Source organism: Magnolia sinica, chromosome 11 (assembly GCF_029962835.1).
Source record: "Magnolia sinica isolate HGM2019 chromosome 11, MsV1, whole genome shotgun sequence".
In the NCBI taxonomy this organism is placed as follows: domain Eukaryota; kingdom Viridiplantae; phylum Streptophyta; class Magnoliopsida; order Magnoliales; family Magnoliaceae; genus Magnolia; species Magnolia sinica.
In genome coordinates this window covers 2,206,708-2,233,408 of record NC_080583.1, presented here as the reverse complement: position 1 = coordinate 2,233,408, position 26,701 = coordinate 2,206,708, and the positions used below count along the sequence as shown (strand labels likewise).

At 40.9% G+C, this 26,701-nt stretch overlaps 2 protein-coding genes across 2 annotated transcripts; both read right to left on the bottom strand.

The window, feature by feature from the left end:
- Positions 1–663: 663 nt before the first annotated feature.
- On the bottom strand, positions 664–3,438 carry LOC131218549 (UPF0496 protein 1-like). The gene is made up of 2 exons (XM_058213154.1): positions 1,362–3,438; positions 664–955 (listed from the first exon to the last, which is right to left on the bottom strand). The coding sequence occupies exon 1, from the start codon at positions 2,507–2,509 to the stop codon at positions 1,379–1,381; it is 1,131 nt and encodes a 376-aa protein (XP_058069137.1). The 5' UTR covers positions 2,510–3,438; the 3' UTR covers positions 664–955; positions 1,362–1,378.
- Positions 3,439–19,205: 15,767 nt separating this feature from the next.
- LOC131219062 (UPF0496 protein 1-like) lies at positions 19,206–20,189 on the bottom strand. Its single transcript, XM_058214036.1, has one exon. It carries the CDS (start codon positions 20,187–20,189, stop codon positions 19,206–19,208), a length of 984 nt encoding a protein of 327 aa, XP_058070019.1.
- Between the last annotated feature and the right edge of the window lie 6,512 nt (positions 20,190–26,701).

Genomic DNA, 26,701 nt, shown 5'->3' with positions numbered 1-26,701 from the left:
GCTGTTGACCTTGTGCTAGGGTTTTTGTGAGTTCGTATGTCACCAATTGTAAATTATATATTTTTATTTAAAGACGCATCAACTTAGCAAGGGACTCAGTTCGAGTCATGACAAGTCGTGCTGACTGAGTAGGCAAGCCAACTCAATGAGTCATGCCATGTCTGAACTGAGTTGATCTCGCCAATGAGTTTCATCGTGACTCGGCTCAATTTTCGCTGAATTGAGTTGCTTGGCCAAGGTTTGAGTCAGGTCACCGAGTTTTAGATCTATGGTAACAATCATCTTTCGATTTTCAGATGCATTGATGAATAGATCACTGGTTTTCGAAGGACTGGTTATTACAAAGGATGTGTTGATGTACGAAAACATGGTGTATAGAACTTATTCAACAGCTAATCTGTGTTTGTCTGATGAAAGATGATTCATTTCTTTATGTAGAGGAGTCCCCATATCCTGATTTAGCCATTGCAGATCCATGGTTAGATGGCCCACCAACCATGCAACCTGGTCTCTAATGGGAGTATTAGGTTCATTCATGGTGTCTTAAGATGATATTACTAGATCTTGTTGATATCTTAATCTTTGAATTTAACATATCTGTCACACATGCCAACATCCACATGATCAAGAGTCAAAAGGTACCACTACAAGTGGCAACAGTGGTATCTGAACTTTTTCAATTTGTCTAACTTCTATACCAAAATTCTCCTACAATGCTAAAATCAGTGAGGAGTGACGATCACCTCAAGTCAAAATACATTTGGATTGTCCAAACAGACAATAGCAGACATTGTTACAGACAGGAGATGGAAATAAGATCTCAGGACAGAGAATCCCATGAGCATAATTATCACATTACATTTTCAATACTTTGAAGTCAACAAATGACTAACCTTTAGTATATACGGGAGGACTTGCAATTGCTGGCAATGTATAACTCTGAACAAGATGAATACTGTTAAGAACAAAAACAAAAACAGATCAATCACTGCGACATTCTTTAGGCTGTGTTTGGATGCTCAACTGTATTCAATTGCAATAATTTCATTCAACAAAATTGGAAAGGACCGAAGTGGTGCCAGCCCCATGCCATTCATAACTATGGGCCACCCCTAAGCCATGTGGTTCCAAATGTGGGGTTGCACATATTTATGAATTGAAATAATTCCACCCCATTTCATGGATTCCCATATATCTAAGTTTTGATTGAGATTCAATTCAAAAGAGCATCCAAACATACAACTCAAAAGCAAACTCTAAAACCCAAAATGCAAGATATAGAGAAAGCAATCTCCGCATAACATACATAGCTCAAAAATCAGATCATTAAGAACATAAGAAGTGTGATCAGGAGTCCATACCGAGCATCTTCTCTCATTCAGTTAGGATGTTTGATGATCTTCTGCACGACAAGCGTCCTTGCCATTCTTATATCTCTGATGCAGCCGTTGAGGTGGTCACCCAAATCTTCAAGACTTTTCATAAATACTCCCAGCTTCTTCTTAATTTCCTCAATCCCAAACCTCACCGCCTCATCATCCCTCAGGGCGAAATCGGCATTCTGTAGCAATGACTCAACCTCAATCTCCAAATGGTCCACGAGTGCCCGAATAGTATCCATGTCCTTGATAGCAACGAAAGTGCCCACCCACATTGAGCCAATTATCTCCTTCTCCCCTTTCAGAGCAACCTCATAATTCTTCCAAAGTGAATTGAACCATTTACCCATTGATCCCAAAGGCACAGACGCAGCGGCCGCCACCGCTGCTGCAACAGGTGGGGCCGCCACAGCAGCTGTCACAACCGCACAAATCACGACTGCAACAAATGCTGATGCAAAGATAATGCACGAGACCTTGCGCCATGTCTTCGCAGATTTCAGCTTTTTATCGATCTTGCTCTTGCGGAGTTGCAATTTCTCGAGCATTGAGATCTGCTGCTTGTAAATGGATTGGAATATCTGAAAGAACTCTTCCGTAAATGGGTCTCCAGCAGCCTTGAAATTCTTTAATTCCTCCACTGTCCTTGAATATTTCTTCCCATCGCCAGTGCTTCCATTCCCCTCCGCTTCAAAATGTTGGAGCGCAAGCTGTATGATAAGCTGGCTGTCACGGGCCCGCCTCAGGCACTTCTCCAATGCCGTGCAGAAATCGAACATCTGCAAGCTCTTCTCGAAGTACTCTTTGACGATGTTGAAGAGTTCTGGGTTTTTCCATATGTCTTCCTTGCATTCTAGGATGATCTTCACGACTTCTTGATTCGTCTCGAGAAGGAATCCAGTGACTTCTTTGAGAGAATCGAAGGAAAGGGCCCGGAGCTGTACACCAACGGCAAGAGTGTTGATCACATGGTTTGTGCGGGCGTGGAGGGTGGTGTCAAAGGTTTGCAAGTCAGGGTCGAGCCGGCAGGCAGACTCATATGAACTTAGGTCGGCAGTGTATGGCAAATTGCCAGTGGTTCTGATGGCAGTCGGGGATTCGTCTGTCTTCTTGCTGCATACTCCCCCCATTTGCAGTAATTTACGACCCAAAAAAGAAAATGGGAAATGGAATTCGAATCTGATTTGGTCTTATTTAAATAATTAAAAAAAAAAAACCAAAATTATAATCTTAAAATAAAAAATAGAATTGCAGCTAAAAACTCCTCTTTTGATCTTAGCTGCTTCTAAGTCAAGATTTTCCGAATAAAGAGCACAGATTTCAGCTGAAGGGGATGATTTCGAGATGGCAATTGTCTTCGATTAGTCAGTTTCTAGCTGGAGAAAACCTTTGATTTTTTAAAAGAAATGCGAAGATTTAAGTCAAATCAGTTTTTTTTTTTTAAAAAACCTGAATTCAAGCAGAAAACTGCAAATTCGATCTCAAAACCATCTTTGAAGATGGTCAACTTCCACACAGTAAAATCCACCAAACGATACCTATTCAAGCTGAAATCCGAACCTCTGATTCCTGCGCACGAAAGAAAAAGACACAAATTTCCAGCCCAAAAAACAAAATATTGATCTTTCGATCCGAGTTGACTAATCAGCACTGTTGGAAGAGATAAATGAGGAAATTTTATATATATGAAAAAAAAGAAGAGTGTAAATCGAGTAAAAGAACCAAAATTTGAGGTTGTCCAAGCGAATCAGCTAAACAGCAACAGAATCAGTAGAAGCAGAAACTCGGATCAAAACCCTCTTCCCAATCAACTCAAAAAGGCCGAAAATTCGAGTTTCGGACAGAATCGGCGAGCAGAATTTGAGAAACAGCACCGAATCGAAAACCCAGATGCCCAGATCAAAACCCTTTTCGAATCAAGCTAAAAAAAACCCAGAATTTCAATCTTCCGAAGTGAAACAGCAGGCGGAAACTCAGAAGGAGCAGAAAGATAAGAAAATGAGATCAAGGGAAGCAACTTCTCTCTCACTGTTTTAGAGCGAGAAGCAACGGTTGAGAGAGAGAGAGACGCCTCCCCTCTTTCTAGGCATTGGGAAGGAAAGGCATTGCGAAGGAAACAGATGGAAGAAGAGAGATGCCGAAATTACTGAATTACCCCTGGCATGTGGTTTCCATTGGACACGGGAGCATGGATTTCGGTAATCTGCTGAATGGCATGTTTGGCCCCACCGTTGATGGGCCATTCTCCGACATCCGATTAGATAATATTGAACTTTCAAACCATGGACTTCCAGTAGACGGTCAAGATTTTCCAAGTCCAAGTGATTTTTGTAGCATGGTCCATTGACACAGGGCCGTTAGATTAACGGTTTTGATTAATGAAACATGGTGTCCACTGTATATTTATAGCGTCTTTCCCTCAAAATGCAACTTATGCAGAACATCTTCACCATTAAAACGGTAGGCCCCAGAATGAAGATTACGTGGCACAAAAATCAGGACGGTTAGGCTATTGGGTAGACCTCAATTTTGTAAACAACAGACAACCAATGGTCAGACTCAACACAATCATAGTGGGGGCCGGCTACTGTTTTCACGGTACTGATGTACCCATTAAGTGGCATCTGAGCTGAGAAGATGGTGCGGTACCACAAACTGCGGTACTCATGCCTTGGATGATAAAAGGGACTGGTTTGGATAGTATCCAAGGCAAAAGCAGGATAAAATGGTATAAGTTGCATGATTCAGAATCAACATCGTTATTATACGATGATTATATGTCCCGAAATACCATGCTATTCTTATACTTTGGGATCAAAACATTCCAAAAGCTCTTGCAATTGGTGGACCATGAAATTGTAGTGAATGGAAGTGAATTTCACAAATGATGCCAATCACTGTTATGCAATGTCCAAGGTATCTTAATATTTTCGTAATATCTTTAATATTATTTGTATATTTATCTCGGAAATACTAATAACAAAAGTAGGATATCGATAACAATAATAAATATCATAAATTTCAGGTATCAATATTGCTAAGCATCATTAATATTTTTTACGGTGTAAATTACAGGTATAACTTATATTGTTGATGTATTGATTTCACTAATGTATTATTACTATTTTTGACTAATAAAGTGTCGCTTGTATCACCAATGTATCAAGGATTTTTTGATAACATTGTCAATGTATTAATATTGCTAAACATTTATTTATTACAAAAATATTTTATTTCAAAAATTTTATGGGTGCATGGTTATATGCATTTTTCAATTTATTAATGATAATATCTCGAAATTATCGTTATCACAATATGGCAATATTGATACCATAATCTTTCATTTCTTTTCTAGTTATCATTGATTTCTTAGTGAAATGTTATTTTTTTAGAGGTCTTCGTTAAATATTATGTGTTGTCAACATTTTAAAATATTGTAGATGTTTGGATGAAAAGTTATATGGATGGGTGGGACAGATATGATAATTGAATTGATTTCTCACGATAATATATACTTTTCGGTCCCATTAAATAAAAATATTTAATGTATGCATTTTTTTTTCAAAATTTTTTTTTTTTTTAATATGCAAATATTTTAGCATCTTTTGAAGTTTTATTGAAAATTTTTATAATTTTCTCTATATTTCTCAAATGTTGCCTCACATTTTTAATTATCAGCGATATTATCAACTGTATCGATATTGTTTCCATATCTCCGACCAACAAACTTGTAATGATATTGATACTCCAAATATTACCTTTGTGCATATGCAACTTGATTGCCATGCGTAAAGGGTGCATATAAATAATAGTGTCGATAAAACACATGCATCAATGTGGGCTCATAATAAATTTTAAAATTTACTTGAAATCCTGCCATATCTCTTCCTGAGATTAGGTTAATCCAACTCTTTTTATTATTTTCAAATGTGAGATGAAATTTACATGAGACCAAATGCAATTCCATACCGCCTAATTTGATGGGTTAGGGTTAGAGTCTCTTTTGGAGGAGTTGGCCCAAACGAATCCTCACCCCATGAAAAAAGGACAATTAAAACCGACCAAAGAAATAAAATAAGTTCACTCATCATCATGAAACATTTAATATATAGAGCCTACATTCTATTTCTTATAATTCTAAAGTAACACTTTGATTAGATATGTTAATCATGTGATTTATGACTAATAGAACATGAATTATTATAACAAATTGGCCCCGTATAAATGACTAAGATTAACCAACTGTTGTGATTTTTGCATGTTGGCTAACTCCTAATATGAATGACTGAATGGTTCAAATCAATGATAGGTCATCCTGTGTGTCATTTAAAAGATTTTGGGACGTTGAAAATATATTTAATATATAATCATATTATTAGACTCAATTAGATAGACTCAGTCGCACCCTCCCAACATTAACCTAGACCAAGTAGGTGGGCCCAACCTTAACTCAATTAAACTTGATTTTTTTTTAACTTGGTCAGGGAAAGGTGAACCATGAACCCAACCCTTCATCTTAATGGGTCAAAGAAATTAGACCCAAACCCATTACAATAGGGCCGGACCAATGGTTCCCTGCACCAATCGACAGCCATAGTCATACCAATGGGTTGGGCTATGCTGGGCCAGAGCCTATATCCAGACCATGATGTGGTTAGTCGGATCCATGGGCATCCGAGGAGTGGTGAGGCTCGGTGAGGTTCGGTTTCAGGAATTCAGTTCGTATTGGAAACGTCGTCAGGTTGAATATTCAACTCGACTAACTTGTGGCACAAAATGAGTGGACCAACCTGATCAGTGGCTGAAAACATCTTAATCATGAGTCCGACCCGCTTAATGAACGGCTTGGATATTCCACAGGTGTGCCATGCTGGCAAATTTGGTGGCGTGTAGATGGTACGGCCATGCGTGGGCCTAGCAGTCCTCTCTAAAATCCAAAAAGGACAGTAGTTTAATAAAAAAGCACAGTATCAAATGAAGTCAGAAATACTTTTATACTCGGTAGAGTGTGATGGATGATACACAGGCACTTACGAATTACTTAGAAATTGCGCACAAGCGGCATAAAATCAGTTAAATTACATCATCAAGATTATATTAAGGATTGTCGATTTATCGTGGATAAAAAAATTTAAGCTTGCTTGATAATCAAAATATCAGATTGTTGAACATTTATTAGACAGTTAATAATGAAATGAATCCAACGGTCCTATTTATACAAACAAGTGTCCAGGATTCAAAGGCTAGGATTATTCAACGAATCTAATCTAGGGTTTGTAACTTGATGACAGTGGATGCACAATCTAGTCATTTTTATTTGAGTTAGTATATGTTGCTTGTATACTTTCTGAGTGCCTGCATATCAAGTGCCATACTAAGCCTGACTATATATCATATAACGCCTTCTTTGAAAATAGTGCAATATCTATTTTATTAGTGTTGTCTATGGTTTTTTATTTTTATTTTTATTTTTAATATCGAATGTCAGTATAATTATTGCGGTCCAACTTCTGGATGGACCAGCTTTAATTTTTGGCAAGGAAACCTACATGGTGTGACCCACCTGATGGACGGCTTGGATATTGCACCCGTCAATCTCACTGTAACAGGTGGTGGCATGTGGATGGGATGCCTTGCACGTGTGTGGGGTTAGCACTTGGCAAAGCTCAGAATAAAACTACATTTTGATGAATTGTACTCTTGCTAGGAATAAGGACCGTTGATTGCGTGGGCTCAACCTGGTACGTTCTGTAATCTAGAAATCATGATGACCTGGTCATCAGGAGGCCTTCTTCAGTCCATTGTTTCATACGTGTATTCAGACGATAATCAGACCGGCCTGGATTTTGGTCCATGGTACCTAAACGATGGGGGCACCAGATGAATGGCTCTGATCTTAGGCATGGCAGTTAAATCAATGGCAAATGGTCAAAATTCGACTGCTGTAGCCCTGCTGATGTCCGCTACCGATGACCTTTCTGTCCAGCGACTCTCGCCATAGACGTTATTTGACCAAAACTCAAAAAGATAAAGTAGGTAATGGAATCAACGCGGCTTGCCTGTCGCAGGTTCCTCCCCTACCAAGCTAGATGGGCCCACGTGATGTTTGTGAGAAATCCAATCTGTCCAGCAGAGTTTCCATATTATTTTAGAGTATTAGAAAAAAAACTGAAAGTGAGACAGATTCAAATGTTTATTAAGCCATATAAGAAAAAACCGTGTGAATTGAACAACCACCGTTGAAACATTCATTAAGGCCTTGAAGATTTGTATTAAGCTGAGTTGTGTTTTCAGTTCATCTAGTGGTACTGATGTATAGCGGGTCGCGGACAGTTACATGGCCAAGATGGATCAGAAAAGGCCCGATCGACGACAGAAGTGATCCAGACCATCGAACCTTAAATCGGGTGTATCTTGCAATCCGAAATGAGTTATCTGACGTAAAATATATAATTTTGGGGTAAAACGAGCTACTGAAGTCAACCAATCCCACTATGCCGGGTTACGCAGCCCGAAATTGCAAAAAACTCCTGAATCGATGGTCGTTTCTCTGTTTTAATTTCGTTTTTATTATAAATAGTAAGTTTTAGTTTAATTATAACTCTTCATCCGTCGGGCTTTAGGAGTTGCACTCAACGTGAAAAGAGCTTAGAATAATTAGGAGAACGGTTTGGTGAAGCCAAATAGAACACTTACTATTTTTGGCCGAAAACCTTGCGCACTAGTAGACATCACGACCGTCTATAAATAGTAAGTTTACTATTTATAGTAAGTCACGGATTCTAAGAGTTTTAGTTGTAGTTTGATTCTAATTTCTTTCCCATTGCTTGGTACCCCTATTTATAGGGTTGTGAACTCGTTTTTATTCATCAATTAATCAATTTCGAATTTATTAGAATTTATTTCTATTTTTTGCTTTCTTTCCTCGTGGATTCGAAAAGTCTCTGTGAGGAGTCCAGAGAAGCTCTGTGGATTCGGAGTAGTTATCCTCATCATGTTCATCCTTGCGTCAATTGGTATCAGAGCGAGGATTCCCCTCAGGCCGATGGCAAACAACGAAGGTACGAATCAAAATCCTGTGGACGGTGATCCAGGGATTCGTTATCTTTCGGAAAGAATGTAAGCTTTCCATCGGGAGAGTCAGTTGACCATACAAGGGCTGCAGACAACTCTCGACCGTCTTGCGGATGCGCTACTTCCCCCCCGAGCCCTATGCGGTGCTCCACCACCCATGGTTGTTGTACGACACAACCTCGATTTTCGTAGAGCACTACCAGTGGCAAACCGTAGGGCTACACCAGATGATTCAAGTTCTAGCGACGATGACCTTAATGAGGGTTTTGCTTGACGGCCAATCCATGGAGGTGATCATCTAGATCATGCTGAAAGAGACTATCGAGGTAAGGCTGAACTTCCTAGTTTTAATGATTTATTACGTATAGAAAATTTTCTCGATTGACTAGCCGAAGTAGAGAGATATTTTGATTACATGGACGTGCCAGATCATAAAAGGGTAAAATTGGTAGCGTTTAAATTAAAATTTGGTGCTTCTGCATGGTGGGAACAATTACAACTCTCACTTGCCCGCCAGAACAAGGCACCCATCTCATCATGGCCACGGATGAGACGTCTTCTTCGATCACGATTTCTCTCCAGTGATTATGAGCAGATATTATTCCAGCAATATCAAAACTGCATACAAGGAAATCGAACTGTCACAGATTACACTGAAGAATTCCAACGGTTGGCTGCACGAAATGATCTGTCAGAATCTGAGTCACAGAAGGTGGCACGATTTATAAGTGGGTTGCGACTGATAATTCAGGACCGAGTTCAGATGTACCCAGTTGGGACCGTGGATGAAGCAGTTTAATTGGCGAGTAGGGCAGAAACACAACTTGCAAGAGCTCCTACTCGTCCATATCCTTCAAATCGACCCCCCCATGACGGGTCGCACGCAGGATCCAGTGCTGCCATGAGGAAAAGATCCAGTACCTTAACTTCCTACAACCGCAAACCGTGATACAGGGAGTGGCTCATCCAGACCTCAACGTGCAGCACTCACAACAGTAGGTCCAAGTAGGATTCCAAATCCTTATACTCGGCCAAGGTCGAATAATTGTTACCGCTGTGGCTAATCAGGCCACTTATCAAACACTTGTACTCAACGTGCCGCAGCGCACTTGACTATAAATGAAGGGGGCACTGAAGATGAGGCTGTAGAAGAAGACCATCGCTTTGATGAATATGAACAAACTACTGAAGAAATAGCAAGTGACGATGAAGTGACGGGCGAGGATCGTAGCAAATTTCTAGTTGTGAGGCGATTATTGTATGCCCCACGAAAGGAATTACATCCACAACGACACAATATATTTCGTACTCGGTGCACCATTAACGGAAAGATTTGTGATGTGATCATAGACAGTGGTAGTAGCGAAAACATCGTCTCGAGAGTAATGGTGGACAAGTTGCGGCTACCAATGATAAAACATCATTCCCCATACTCAATTGGCTGGATAAAAAAGGTGAATGAGACCAAGGTAACTGAACAATGCACTTCTCATTTTCAATTGGCAAAAATTATAAGGATCAAATACTTTGTGACGTGGTCGATATGGAAGCTTCTCATATGTTACTCGGTCAACCCTGACAGTCGGACCGTGATGCGACCCATCGGGGATGAGATAATGTCTACGTATTCGTCAAGGATAGTCCAAAAATAATCTTTGCCCCTATGGCACCAGAGAACCACCCTGAAGCCTCTAAAGTCGAGGGGAGTTCCCTCTTGACTATTCGGGATTTCTTGGAGGAATCCAAGGAAACTGGCGAGGTATACGCCATAGTAGTGAAGGGCGAGGAAGAGGAACCCTTAAATATCCCTCCAAGTTTAAGACTGTTGCTAAACGAATTCAAAAAAGTCTGGCCTGAGGATTTACGTGATGAATTGCCCCCCATGAGGGACATCCAACATCACATAGACCTCGTCCCTGGGGCTAGCCTGCCCAATCACCCTCATTATCGGATGAGTCCGAAGGAGTGTGAGATACTTTAGGGGTAAGTGGAGGAATTGATCCATAAGGGTCTCTTGAGAGAGAGCATGAGCCCATGTGCCGTACCAGCATTATTAACGCCAAAAAAAGATGGAAGCTGGCGCATGTGTGTCGACAGCCGAGCAATCAACAAAATTACCATCAAATATTGGTTCCCAATACCATGGTTGGACGACATGCTCGATATGTTAGAAGCGGCCAAGGTGTTCTCTAAACTATATCTAAGGAGCAGGTACCATCAGATTCGTATTCGACCCGGTGATGAGTGAAAAACGACATTCAAGACCAAGGAAGGGTTGTATGAGTGGCGGGTCATGCCCTTCGGCCTATCGAACGCACCAAGTACTTTTATGCGTTTGATGTATCAAGTTCTAAAACCGTTCACTGGCCGATTTGTGGTAGTATATTTTGATGACATATTGATATATAGCTAGGATGAGGTGGAGCACAGGAAACATCTCAGGCAGGTGCTATAGGTCCTACAACTTAACAAGTTGTACCTCAACTTGAAGAAGTGTAGTTTTTTAACTGACAGCCTATTGTTTCTAGGATTTGTTATAACGCCCACAGGCATTCGTGTGGACGATGAAAAGGTGCGAGCTATTAGGGAATGGCCAATCCCGACAAACATTCATGAGGTGAGGAGTTTTCACGGGTTGGCGACTTTCTATCGTCGATTTGTGCAAGATTTTAACACCATAGTCACGCCTATAACAGATTGCATGAAAAAAGGACCGTTCCGTGGACCGATAAAGCTGATAAGAGCTTTCATGAGATCAAGTATCGTTTGTCTACAACACCGGTCTTGGTGTTTCATAATTTTGACAAATTGTTTGAGGTTGAGTGTAACGCTTCATACGTCGGAATTGAAGGAGTATTATCACCAGAAGGTAGGCCGGTAGCCTTCTACAGCGAGAAGCTCAGCGAAGCCCGAAAGAAGTGGTCGACATATGAGCTTGAGTTGTACGCAGTTGTTTAGGCGCTGCGACATTGACGGCATTATCTGATTCAAAGAGAGTTTGTTTTGTACACTGACCATCAAACATTAAAGTTTATTAATAGTCAGACTAACGTGAATTGTGTGCATGCTAGATGGGTTACGTTTTTAGAGGAATTCACGTTCATTCTGAAGCACAAGTTAGGGCAGCAGAACAAGGTGGCTGAAGCACTTAGCCGTCGTGCATCACTACTAGTTACAATGAGCAACGAGGTAGTCGGCTTCGACTATCTCAAGGAGCTGTATGCCGAGGATAAGGACTTCAAAGATTTTTGGATGAAGTGTCAAGAAGGTCACCCTAGTGACCTTCATATACAGGATGATTTTCTCTTCAAAGGGAATCGATTGTGCATCCCCCAAAGTTCTCTGAGGGAGCAGATTATTTAGGAGCTACATGGAGGTGGCCTTGGTGGATACCTGGGACGAGACAAGACGCGAGCTCTTGTGGAAAAGCGGTATTACTGGTCGTAGTTAGTACGCGATGTGGGAAAAGCCGTACAACGTTGTCATGTTTGTCAGACCTCTAAGGGGTAATCTCAGAATACGGGCCTTTACACCCCGTTACCTGTGCCTGACGGTCCTTGGGAGGATTTATCAATGGACTTTATGCTTGGTCTCCCATGAACATAATGCGACATGGATTTGGTGTTCATGGTGATAGATCGTTTCTCAAAGATGGCGCACTTAATCCCATGCAAGAAGACTCTCGATGCAACACACGTGGCAAATTTATTTTTCAGGGAGGTCGTTCAGCTATACGGGATCCCCAAGACCATTACTTCCGATCGTGACGAAGTTCATTAGCCACTTTTGGCGGACTTTATGGAATCAATTCGATGCACGACTTCAATTCAGCAGTGCTTACCACCCACAGACTGATGGGCAGACCGAAGTTGTGAATCGCACATTAGGAAACCTCCTTCGCTATATTTCAGGAGAAAAACCGAAGCAGTGAGATTTGTCCTTGTCCCAAGCAGAGTTTGCATCAACAATATGGTGAACCGCTCGACAGAGAGATCACCATTCCAGATTATCTACGGACGAGTGCCTCGCCACACACTTGACTTGGTCCCTCTACCCAAGCATCCAGGCACGAGCATTGCAGCAGAACATATGACAGACAAGATCATGACCATCCTTGCAGAAGTGCAGACCAAGCTACATGCCTCGAACGAGAAGTACAAGGAACAAGCGGACAAGCATCGACGACAAAAAGTGTTCGAGGTGGGCGACCGCGTTATGGTCCATCTGCGCAAAGAGAGATTTCCGACCGGGACGTACAACAAGTTGAAAAATAAGAAGATTGGATCCGTCCCAATCATCCGAAAGATCAATGACAACGCTTATATTGTTGATCTTCCAGATGACATGGCAATCTCACAGACTTTCAATGTCGCAACTGACCAGTATCATGAACCGTAGCATGACGAGAACTCGAGGACGAGTTCTTTTGAAGTGGAGGAGATCGGACATTTCGCGGACAGTTACATGGCTAAGATGGATCAGAAAAGGCCCGGTCGACAACAGAAGTGATCAAGACCATCGAACCTTAAATCGGGCGTATCTTGCAATCCGGAATGAGTTATCTGACGTAAAATATATGATTTTGGGGTAGAACGAGCTACTGAAGCCAACCAACCCTGCTATGCCGGGTTGCGCAGCCCGGAATTGCAAAAAACCCCTGGATCGACGGTCGTTTCCCTGTTTTAATTTTGTTTTTACTATAAATAGTAAGTTTTAGTTTGATTATAACTCTTCGTCCGTCGAGCTTTAGGAGTTGCGCCCAACGTGAAAAGAGCTTACAATAATTAGGAGAACGGTTTGGCGAAGCCAAATAGGATACTTACTATTTTTGGCCGAAAACCTTGTGCACTAGTAGACATCACGACCGTCTATAAATAGTAAGTTTACTATTTATAGTAAGTCGTAGATTCTAAGAGTTTGAGTTATAGTTTGATTCTAATTTTTTTCCCATTGCTTGGTACCCCTATTTAAAGGGTTGTGAACTCGTTTTTATTCATCAATTAATCAATTTCGAATTTATTAGAATTTATTTCTATTTTCTGCTTTCTTTCCTCGTGGATTCGAGAAGTCTCTGTGAGGAGTCCAAAGAAGCTTTGTGGATTCGGAGTAGTTATCCTCATCACGTTCATCCCTGTGCTAGGTACTGACCATATGAACCGTTTGGATGGCATATATAACCATTAAAGGTGGACCTTGAGAAGATTTCTATTGCAAATATTTCCTTTTTCCTACTTTTCCCCTCACGTTGGGTACTTGAGTTTCAGATTCACCTCATTTTTTAGTCACATGCCCTAAAACGAGCTGAAAAAATAGATGGATGGGATGAATTTCTTACAAACATGCCTCACCTAGCTTTTGTGTCCCATGGGTAAATTGCACCTATAGAAAGCCTTTCCTTATAGAAGTTACTACTAAGGAAGTTAGGTGGGCCAATCGGATGTTTGTAAGATATCTACCTTATGTATACATTTTTCAGATCAATTTCAGAAATGGGATAAAATAAGGTCAATTAGAAAGTCACGCGGGCCACGACAAGAAACATGAGTAGGAAAATGCTTTTAGTGATGGAATCTCTCTAGTCTATTTACATGTCATCTACATGATTCATAATATCATTTCTGGTGAGATGAACCAAAAACACAAACATATTAGCTTTGGTCTAAAGCTTTTATAGCCTTACAAATGTTTCAATGGGTTCAATCCTTATTATTTTATGTAGCATGGTGTACTTAAGTTTTGGATCTATCTCATTTTTAGTCTATATTTTAAAATGATTTGAAAGAATATATAAACATAATGGATTTCTCAAAAATATTACGATGAGCCTCACCTAGCTTCCATGCTAGGAAATCCATCCCCAGCATTTCCTGATGATTGACACACGACGGTACTCATAAACGGAAACGGATTGGCTACTCCCCCTGCCACCAGCCAATGGCTAGTGGTTAGTGCTCTGTGGGCCCCACCATGATGTATATGTTTCATCCATACCATTCATCTATTTTTCTAGATCATTTTATAGCATGAAACCAAAAATGAGTTATATCCCAAACTAAAGTGGACCACATTACAGGAACCAGTGTTGAATGAACATCAACCATTAAAAACTTTTTGGGGGCCATACAAGTTTTGGATCAAGCTGATCTTTGTTTTTTCCATTAATCTGGATCTGTATGACCTAATAAACAGATTGGATGTCAAATAAACAGTACAGTGGGCCTTAGGAGGATTTCAATGGTGGATATTCAATCACTATTGTTTTCCTGTAGTGTGGTCCAACTGAGTTTTATATTCCTCTCATTTTTGGCATCAAGCCCTAAACTGATACGTAAAAATGGATGAACCGAGTGGATGAAACACATACATCATGGTGGGGCTCACGGAGCACTGACCATCAGCTACGGGTGGACCGGGTAGTAGCCAATCCGCTCTCCTCACAAACGGAAACGGATTGGCTACTCTCCGGCTAGATGCTCTATGGGACCCACCATGATGTATGTGTTTCATTCATGGTGCCTATCTATTTTTATAAATCATTTAATGATAAAAAAAAAAGAAGGTATATCTCAATCTCAAGTAGACCACATTATAGGAAACAATGTTAAATGAACGTTGACCATTAAAAACGTTTTGGAGGCCATAAAAGTTTTAGATCAAGCTGATATTTATTTTTTCCCTTCATCCAGGTCTTTACGACCTAATCAACAGATTGGATGTCAAATAAACGGTACAGAGGGCCTTAAGAGGAATTTAACGGTGGATATCTAATCATTATTGTTTTCCTATGGTGTGGTCCACCCAAGATTTATATCCCTATCTTTGTTTTTGTATCAATCCAAAAATGATCTATAAAAATGGATGAATGGAATGGATGAAACACATACATCTTGGTGGGGCCCATGAAGCACCGACCACCAGCCACAGGCTGGTGTCAGGGCGAAGTAGCCAATCTGTCTACCTAATAAACTGTACACTTGGATTGCATTAATTGGACGTAGGCTTCCATGGATCCCCCGATCCACTGGGTGGATACCTGACCATGGGGCCTACTGTAATGTAGCTGCCTTACATCCATGCTATCTATATGTTTTGGCATCTCATTTTAGGCATGGTCCCGAAAATAAAATAAATTCATATCTTAGGTGGACAACATCATTAAAAGCTCATCGAAGCTCATCCAACCTCATTATAAGGTCCTTGACCACACAAATATCAACTTTATCCAATAATCTTGTGGCCTGCAATTATTGTTTCCTTTGGTACAATCAATCTGAGATTTGCATTATTTTATTTTTGGATCATTCACTAAAATGAGATGATAAGATGGATGAATGACAAACGTAATGCTGGGCCCCACAGTCATGGATCCACTGAAGCCGTGCCTGCTTTAACTTAGATTAATTTGATTAATTCGTTCTGCCCACCGGCTATTAGTCATAATCCAAAATTCAGATTGGATAAACAATCACAACCTCTCAATCCTGGACACATGTTTGTTGAAGCGGGACTGTCTGATTTCTTCAATTTCGGCCGTCCAATAAACGTGTGTGTATCATCTATCACACTCTACCAAAGTATCAAAGTTTTTCAGTTTTATGAGAATGGCGGATCCGAGGATCTAGCTTGTAGCCCGGGGATGCGGATGGGTGCGGATCGGGTACTTCCCCGCCCGGCCCAAGCTCGGGACAGGCTAGGGATTTGAGGGCCACCGTGATGTATGGAGTTTATCCACACCGTCCATGCATTTTTCCATATCAGTTTAGGTAATTAGCCAAAAAATGAGCCCAGATCCAAGACTCAAGTGGGCCACACCATAGGAAGCAGAAGTGTTGATGACGCCTACCGCTGAAACTTTCCTAAGGCTGACCTCGATGCTTATTTGACATCCAACCTGTTCATGATATCATGGAGGCCTTACGAAGGGAAAACACAAATATCAACTTGATTCAAAACTTTCATGGCACCTAAGAAGTTTTCAATGTAAAAGTTTAATCCCCATTTTGTGGCCTACCTTAGTCTTTTATATGGCTCATGTTTTATATCATAATCTAAAATAGCATGGAAAATGTATGGACGGTGTGGATAAAATCCATATATCACAATTGTCGTAACATATTTTTTATTGTTATTGAGAAATCCAATTGGAATAGACACATGTTATAGCAATAGAAAGATATTTTAAGCTAAAGATTTTTAATGATGCTTAGAGTGTTTTTCATGGAATCATAGCTGATAGGATAACAAGACAATAAACAGTGGGGAAGAATTCAAAAGCAAACAAAGCAGTTGACCAAGCGGCCAATAGCCATCTAAGAGGTCAAGAAAGTGATTGATATACATTCAGGATGTTCATTAGATGGTCATCTATGAGCTCGAATAAGCGGTTGATTATCATCCAGGAGGTCAATCAAGCGGTCAATATCCATCTACGAGGTCGATTAAGCGGTCAATAGTCACCCAGGAGGCAAACCGAGAGGTCAATGGTCATCCAGGAACTCAATCAAGCGACAGATGATCATTTAAGATCTAAATCAAGCAGTCAAGCGGAATGAAGTCGAGTCAGTAAGGAGGCCTGGAGTGGTTACCAAGACAGGTACGTGGCAAGGAAGTCTCCAAAAGGTTGTGCAGTGCTGAACGGTTACAACAACTGTTAAAACATGAGAAACATTCAGAAAGCCAAATAGTGTTGAGCGGTTATAGTAACATTCAGAACGTGAAAAAGATCAAGACGATCAAATTAAACCTATAAATAGAAGAGGAATGCAAGAGGAAGATTTCATCGCATACCAATGAAATCAAGCCCAATATTATTATTTTAATTATCCTTTCAATTACCAGTCGATTTACATTCCATATTGTAATTTTTACTTTTCTTTTCAAGCAAATTACATTCCAAAGTGTAATAATTTACTTTCCATTTCAAGCAAATTATATTTCTTAGTGTAATATTTTACTTTTTACTTGCTGTTTACATTCCGTAGTGTAATCCGTAGTGTTAATCAAGTAACCAGTAATTTCATTTGTAATTCGAGTCTATACTCATGCACTGGATTCAGTTCTCACTCGAAAAGATGTTTTGCAACTGTTCTTAACGACCAACTGTAAGAATCTCATTCTTATTTTACTTTATCTGCATTGAAAATTCTTTTCGTATGGAAGGCAAAGGTAGAACCCATCATCAAAGGACTAATCCTACTCTCTGAATATCGCCTGGTCCTGTTTACACATTGAGAAAGTGGCTAAATAGACAACTTATCTCATCAGATCTCGATTACATATTGCGTATTCGCCTATTTTGATGGTTGGATCATAGTTGTTCGGTTTCAATTGAGTCATAATTTCAGTTCTGACACGCCCGCACACATACAACAAAACACTGACCACCAACAATAGTTGCCCTAAAAGCCCTTTCTTGTGCCTAAGCTTGGGACGGGCGGGAAGTACCCAATCCACGCCCTTAGCGAGGTCCTCTACTCGTGCATGTTACCCCCACTTGCCTGTTGTGGAGAGGACATGTTTGTGTCCAAAGGGCAGCTTTTTATACCCTGACGACAGAGTATAATGTTCATACACACCGTTTTGTATGTAAAAAAATATGGTTGAACAATATGATCAGTGGGACATCTGCATGTTGAACATGGACCATCAACAGTTTCAATTTCAACCATCCATAAACAAAATCTATTGGACATCTAGAACATTACTAAGAGTTATTTATGCCAAATTATACATATGAATGGGGCCCACTTTTGAATTTTTGTTATTTTTTCTAAAAGATAGCTGAATTTTTGTTATTTACGTTACCACGTGTACAATCTTTGGGTGCGAGCGTAAGCATCATACTCTGCCAGAGAGAGAGAGAGAGGTCTCCCCCTTTCTAGGCAATAAGCATTGTGAAGGAGACGGAGAGACGAAGAAATAATTGAATAAAATTGCTACATTACCCCTGCCATGTGCTTTTCGCAGGACATATGAGCGTGGATTTCGGTAATCCACTCTAATGGCATGTTCGGCCCAACCGTTGAAGGGCCATTCTCCGGCAGTCTTCCCGATATGATAATACTAAACTTTCAACCCATGGCCTTCATGTAGACGGTTAGGATTTTTCACTCCGAGTGTTTTTATTTATTTATTTTTTATTTTTAGCATGGTCCATGGATGCCTGGGTTGTTAGATTAATGGTTTTGGCTAGTGAAATATAGAGTACCCAGGTGTATGGATCCGCCACACATAAGGTGTGAACCAACCTTAGATATGAATTCAACACACTAAAGAAAAAGAAAAAAAATCCAAACAACATTGAGAATATATAAACTTTATGTGAAAATCTCTTATGAGAAAAAACGGCACCAAGCAACAACAAATTCATACTTATAAATTAAAACTTTAGAGTTGAGAACCCTAGCTTCCTTCAAAACTCTTAAACTATGTTTTCTAATTAATGTAATTTCATATCTAGAAACAAAACTCGCACTTTCATATTAGGTCCGGTTGAACTGAATGGACCTTTGGTTGGACTGAATGTAACTGACATAGCCTTCGTGTGACCGAAAATTCCTTCTCCGCACGGATTAAAGGCACTCTGACAAAATCCACCGTAAACAAACCCAAAACAATAGCATTTTGCAGTCTTTTCCTCAAAATGCAACTTATGCAGGACATCTTCACCATTAAAACGGTGGGCCCTAGTATGAATATTACATGGCACAAAAATACACAAGAAAGCTAATGACAGCTATCACTCCTCTTCACTCATCTTGGATCTTTGATCATCTTCTGCACGATCTCCTTGCTCCTTATCCCTATATTTTGGATGCAGCAGTTGATGTGGTTGCCAAAATCTTCGAGACTCTTCGTAAACACTCCCAGCTTCTTCTTAATTTCCTCTGTTTCAAACCTGGCCGCCTTCTTATCTATTGGGGAATCGTCAGCAAACTGTAGCAACTGCTCAATCTCAATCTTCAACTTGTCCACCAGTGGCTGAATGCTGTTCATGTGCTCAATTGCTACAAAAGTGCCTGCCCACATTGAACTAATCATCTCCTTCTGCTCTTCCAGAGCAACATCAGAATCCTTCCAGCGTGAATGTAACCATTGAATCATTGTTACCAAAGGCAAAGCTGTGGCAGCTGCCAGTGCGGCCCCAGCGGGAGGGACTGCCACAGCAGACGTCACGACTGCACAAATCACAACTGCGAGGAACACTGATGCAAAGATAATGCACGAGACATTGCGCCACCTCTTTGAGGATTCCAGCCGTTTATTGATATTGGTCTTGCAGAGTTGCAATTTCTGAAAGAAATCTTCCGTAAATGGGTCCCGAGCAGCCTTGAAATTCTTTAATTCATCCAACATGCTCAAATATTTCTCCCTGTTGCTGGTGCTTCCACTCTCCTCCGCTTCAAAATGTTGGGGCGTGGACTGTATGATCAGCTGGCTGTCGTGGGTCCACTTAAGGCATTTGTCTAATGTCATGTAGAAATCGGACTTGTGTAAGCCCTTGTCGATGTAGTCTTTGACGAGGTTGATTAGTTGTGGGTTTTTCCATACGTCTTTCATGCGCTCTAGGATCATCGTCGGGTCTTCTTGATGACTCATCTTGAGAAGGGAGCTACTGACTCGACGGAAGGAATCGAATGAGAGGGACCGGAGCTCTTTAGCGGGGTATGGCAAATTGCCAGGGGTTTGGATGGGAAGCGGGGATTCGCCTGTCTTCTTGCTGAATTCTCCCCCCATTTGCTCTAATTTATCACTCAAATGAGAAATGGGAAATGATCTTGGAATCCGATCAATATAACCAGCGGCTAAGGGTCCCGTCTATATAACCATATAACATTTGCTTCGCAAAATCAATAGGATTAGCATTCCGAAATGTTACATATCAAGGGCAGACACATGCTTTTCTCCGAAATGTTACATATATCAAGGGCAGACAGATGCTTTTCTCCGAAATGTTACATATCAAGGGCAGACAGATGCTTTTCTGACCGTGGGGCGGATTGCGTAGTGAGTAACTCACTAAGCTTAGCGTGCTGCATAACCTTTTTATGTCCACCATGATTAATGTATTTTATCCGCTCCGTCCATCCATTTTACCATATAATTTGAGGGCTTGTGCGTAAAAATGAAGCATGTACAATATTAAAATCGACCACACCACATGAAATAGTTGAATTCAACATCTACCGTTGAAAGATTCTTGGGAGCCACAGAAGTTTTGGATCAAGCTTATATTTGTGTTTTCCCTTCATCCATGTCTCTATGATCTTATCAACAGTTTGGATGACAAATAAACATCACTGTGGTGTCTAGCAAGGTTTCAAGGGTACAGATCCTTTGTAAAATCATTAGGATTAGCATTCCGAAATGTTACATATCAAAGGCGGATAGAAGCTTTCAATATCAATAGGATTCTTCCGAAATGTTACATATCAAAGGCGGGGATAGATGCTTTCAAAATCAATAGAATTCTTCAAAATGTTACATGCGGATAGATGCTTTCAAAATCAATAGGATTCTTCAAAATGTTACGTATGAAAGGCGGATAGATGCTTTCAAAATCAGTAGGATTCTTCGAAATGTTACAATCAAAGGCGGATGGATGCTTTAAAAATCAATAGGATTCTTCGAAATGTTACATATTAAAGGTGGATAGATGCTTTAAAAATCAATTGGATTCCGAAATGTTGCATGAGAATCGCGCCGCTGTGAATGGATTGAATCCCTGATGGTGGGGCCTACCGTGATATATATTACTTACATCCACACCGTGCATACGTTTTGATAGATTATTTTATAGTATTAAAAAAAAATGAAGCAGATCCAAACTTCAGTTAGATCACACCACATGAAATAGTGGTGATTGACAATTAAAAACTTGTGGTGGGCCACAAAAGTTTTAAATCAAGTTGATATTTGTGTGGTCCAATCAACCTGCTCTTTCTGAGTTTATTAAAATGTTGGATGGCAAATGAACATTCCGGTGGTCCCCAAGAAGTTTTCAATTGTGGGTATTCAATCACCACCGTTTCCTGTGGTGTAGTCCCCATGAGATTTTTATTTGATTCATTTTTAACATCAGACCCTATCAAAAACGAATGGGCAGCGTGGATGTAAGGCACATATATCATTATGTGCCCACAGTCAGGGATCCACCCACCTCCGTGAAGATTCCGCGACTGGTGTTCTCTAACGACAGATGGCACGAAATGAGTTATGTCACGAAACGAGCTTACCACGAAACGGGGGAGCATGTAAAGTAGAAAGGAGGGGTTTTGAACGGGGAGATCTCTCACTGTTCTCACGGTTGAAACAGAGCCTATTTATCACCTCTTTCACAATCGAAAACTGCTTTATTCCATGATAGATTTTCTATGGCTCTATTAGGATAGTATAGATACACAGGTCTCATATGCAATTTGTCTAGAGTCCCCAACGAATGCATAATTGTCCAAGTCATAGATGCATGACATCCACTCATCACTTCGGCCATTCTTATAATTTGCATCATAATAGTGGCAATTGTCCAATGTCATCTATCCCTATTTAAGATTGTTCTATTGTGTCAGATCTAACAACTCTTTTTTTTTTTTTTACATGTACACACAGCCCACACACTCACGCTAGTGGAATTTCACGGCCTATGGATACTCAAACCCTTGACCGGGTGTTGAAACTCCCGAGAGTCTACCACCCGAGCAAGAGTAAACGATCCGTTATCTAACAACCCACTATACCAAATTTGTTGATTAGGAACAGGCAGGTCTTTGGTTTAGGAATGAGTCTAGCGGATCCTGATGAGTATGGTTTTAAACCATTCCTAAATAACAAAGATTTAAAGAAGTACTAAAAAAATGCCAATTTCATTTCTAAAAGCTCTTCTGCGATTTTCCAACACGGAGACAAAGGTTTTAAATCCATTTTTTCCTTCTTCCAAACCCTATATTGGGATTTTCACGGTACCTATTTGTGATCAAGGGCCACCACCTCGAGCACGAACTCCTCAATGTCGTCAAAGGCACTTTTCTCTAGTAGATGGTTCTGACTCTCATCATGGGCATTTATGCTGATTTGCAAGCTAAGTTACATGCCTCAAACGACAAGTACAAGGAGCAAGCCGACAACATTGACAACAAAGGGTGTTTGAGGTGGGCGACCATGTCATGATCCATCTACACAATGAGAGATTTCCGACCAGGACCTACAACAAGTTGAAGAATAACAACATTGGACCGGTACTGATCATTCGAAAGATCAATGATAAAGCTTACGTTGTTGATCTTTCGGATGACACGAAAATCTTATGTGCTTTCTGATGGGGTTTTCCTCCTCAGTTCAGAGGAGATATGGGGCAGCCGGTTGAAAAATCGGAGTAGTTTACTGCGCTACTCGACCGGTCGAGTGGGGCTCGACTCAAAGTCCAACGATCATCTGATGTATTTTCTCCGAGGTGCTCGATCAGTCGAGGGAGGTGCTCTACCGGTCGAGTGGGTCGCTCGACCGGTCAAGGATTCAGCTCGACCCGTCAAGGTTACGCAGATTCGTTTCGCGATTTTGTATAGATTGTAGAAATCTGAGGCCCTTTTACAATGGCTGCGAAAGGGAGTTTCCTAAACTATAAATATGAGTACCTAGGGCCTTTCTAGGTAATGCAAGAGGATTTCATAAAGCTTCGCAAGGGTTTATCAAAGTGTTTAGGGCTATCAAAGGTGAGAGAGTGGGAGAAAAGAGAGAGAGGAAGTTTGTGGAAGGGAGTTGATGTCTCAACGCTTCTACGTCCTCGTGATGGGTGAGATCTCTCCGTTTTCTTTTTATTTTCTTATTGTTTATCTACTCCTACATGAGTGAAGAAGGTTTGATCTAAGCGGCGTGTGTTTGTGATCGGTTGTAACATTCTATACTTGATAGTGGATTGTTGATCTGGACGAGGTCCCGTGGTTTTTACCTCTTTGAGGGTTTTCCATATAAAAATCTCGTGTCGTGTGGTTTATGCTTTGATTTATTTTATTGCTTTATTATCCCATAATTCTGGTTTGATTTGGGAGGCTAGATCCTAAGGTTTTGTGCAAGGCCCCCAACAAAGTGGTATCAGAGTTAAGTTCATTGAACGGAGTGAGATCGGTTTTGAATTATGCAAAGTGGCTCATCAAGGATGATCAGCCTCAAGGGTTCTAACTGGACTATATGGAAGGCTAAGATGGAGGACTTGCTTTATTGCAATGACTTATATTATTCAATTTTAGGCATATCAGCAAAATCTAAGGATATGTCTAATGATGATTGGAAGAAGTTGGACCGGAAGGCGGTGGGGTTTATTAGACAATGCCTGGATGATTCTGTGTTCCACCATGTGTTTACGGAGACCTCAGCCGTTAGCTTATGACTGAAATTGGAAGGATTGTATGAGAGGAAGACAGTTGGTAATAAAATCTTCCTGATAAGACGACTTGTGAATCTCAAGTTCAAAGATGGTTCTGTGGCTGAGCACATGAATGAGGTCCGCAATATAGTGAATAAACTCTCTGCTATGAAGATGGTCCTAGATGATGAATTACAGGCTTTGCTATTGCTTAGCTCATTGCCTGATAGTTGGGAGACATTGGTGGTGTCTCTAAGTAACTCTGCGCTAGACGGAAAGGTATCCATGGAATGGGTAACTAGCTATCTCTTTAATGTGGAGACAAGGAGGAAGTCTCAGAGGTCTACTCAGCAAGAGGCCCTTATGACATAGGAACGGGGAAGAGGAAAGAACAGGAAAGGTGGGAAGGCCCGAGATAAATCAAGAGGTAAGTTGATTACCAGGAATGTTTCGTTGAATGCTGGAATTGTGGCAAGAAAGGCTACTATATGCATGAATGTCGTAAGAATAAGAATGATAAGAAAGGAAAATGAAAGGAGAAGGAAGATGAATCAGATTCCACTGTGGTTGCTTCAGATGGCGACGTTGTAGTTATTCTTTCAGCAAATTATGATGTTTGTCTCACAGCTACGAGTCAGGACACCGACTGGGTGATTGACTCGGGAGTTTCTTTTCATGCGATCCACGCAGGAACTTCTTCACAAGCTATAAGTCAAATGACTATAGGACCATGAAGATAAAAAATTCTAGCATATCGAAGATCATAGGGGTCGATAATATTTGAGTGAAGACCGATGTGGGTTGCACATTGGTTCTCAGGGATGTGAGGCATATCCCAGACCTTCACCTCAACTTGATGTCGACGGAAAAGTTGGATGATGATGACTATGAAAGCCGGTTTACTAGTGGGCACTGGAAGCTCATCAAGGGTTCGTTGATCGCAGCCAGAGGAAAGAAGTGTTGCACCCTTTACAAGGTAAGTGTCAGTGTGTGCAAGGGTGGGTTAAACGCAGCGGAAGATTTAACTATTGATATGTGGCACAGGCGTCTAGGCGTCTAGGCCACATGAGTGAAAAGGGGCTTCAGGTACTAGTGAGGAAGCGGCTCCTTCCAGACGTGACAGGTATACCTCTTAAAACCTGTATTGATTATTTATCAGGAAAATAACATAGGCTTTCATTTATTAAATCTGCTTCTCATGTTAATAAAGTGCATGCATTAGATTTGGTTTATTCTGATGTATGTGGTCCTATGAGGACAAAAACCTTGGGTGAGGAATTGTATTTTATCACTTTTATAGATGATGCATCTAGGAGGGTCTGGGTTTATGCTTTGAAATTTAAGGACGAGGTCTTTGGTGTGTTTAAATTGTTTCATGCTATGGTTGAGAGAGAGAGACAGGTAGATCATTGAAGTACATTCGCATTGACAATGGTGGTGAATACATTGACGACTTTCATGAGTACTGTAAGTCCCTGGGTATACGGCGTGAATAGACAGTTCCCAAGACCCCCCCAACATAATGGTGTGGCTGAGCGAATGAATTGCACCATTATAGAGAGAATCAGATGCATGTTATCCCATGCGAAATTGCCCAAGACGTTCTGGGGAGAAGTAATGCACATAGCAGTGTATCTGATAAACAAGTATCCATCAGCCCCGTTGAATGGAGAAGTGCCTGAGAAGGTGTGGACTGAACAGGATCCATCGTACAGTCATCTCAAGGTGTTTGGATACATGGCATCCGTTCACGTACTAAAGGACGAGAGGTCCAAGCTCGATATGAAGATCAGGCAGTGTGTGTTCTTGGGGTACGGTGATAAAAAGTTTGGTTACAGATTGTGGGATCCAACCGAGAAGAAGCTCGTCAGGAGCAGACATGTGGTTTTCTTTGAAGGTCAGTGTATAGAAGACATTGGTAAGCCAGAGAAGAACCAGCCTAGTTCAAGTGAGCTAGAGGACATGAATCCGATTATTCCTCCCGTGGTGCTTGATGACGGGGGAGTACAGAAAGGTGCAAAAGACGAGAGAGTTCCTTCAGAAGATAGACCGGGGGAGTAGCCCTCACTTGATCCACCTGTTGAGCTACAGGTGAGAAGGTCATATAGGGATAAATAGTCCTCCAAGAGGTACTCGCAACACGAGTATATTATGCTGACTGAAGGGAGAGAGCCAGAAGATTATTCTGAGGCCCTAGCCGACGAGCATAAGGGAGAGTGATTTAAAGTTATGCAAGAGGAGATGAAATCCTTGTATAAGAACTACACCTATGATATGGTGAAATTGCCTAAGAGCAAAAAAGCTTTGAGCAACAAGTGAGTGTTCAAAAAGAAGGTTGAGCAGAAGAATTCACAGACGAGGTTCAAGGCCAGACTTGTGGTGAAAGGGTTTAGTCAGAGGAAAGGCATAGACTTCGAGAAGATATTCTCACCAGTGGTGCAGATGACATCCATACGGGTGTTGATTGGGTTGGCGGCTAGCATGGATTTAGAGATAGAAGAGTTAGATGTTAAAACTGTCTTCCTCCATAGTGACCTGGAAGAAGAAATCTACATGCACCAACCAAAGGGGTTCAAAGTCAAAGGCAAAGAGCATATGGTGAAGCTCCACGACAATGGTACAAGAATTTTGACTCGTTTATGTTGAAGTATTGGTATGACAGAACGGAGTCAGACCACTGTGTATTCACGTGTAAGTTCTCAAATGGTGATTTCTTAGTTCTGCTGTTATATGTTAATGACATGCTCATCATGGGAAAAGACATCAAGAAGATCGACAGGCTGAAACAGGATTTGGGCAAGTCGTTTATGATGAAAGACTTGGGTTCGGTTAAACAGATCATAGGAATGGAGATAACCCGTGACAGAAGTAGCAGGAGACTTTGGTTGTC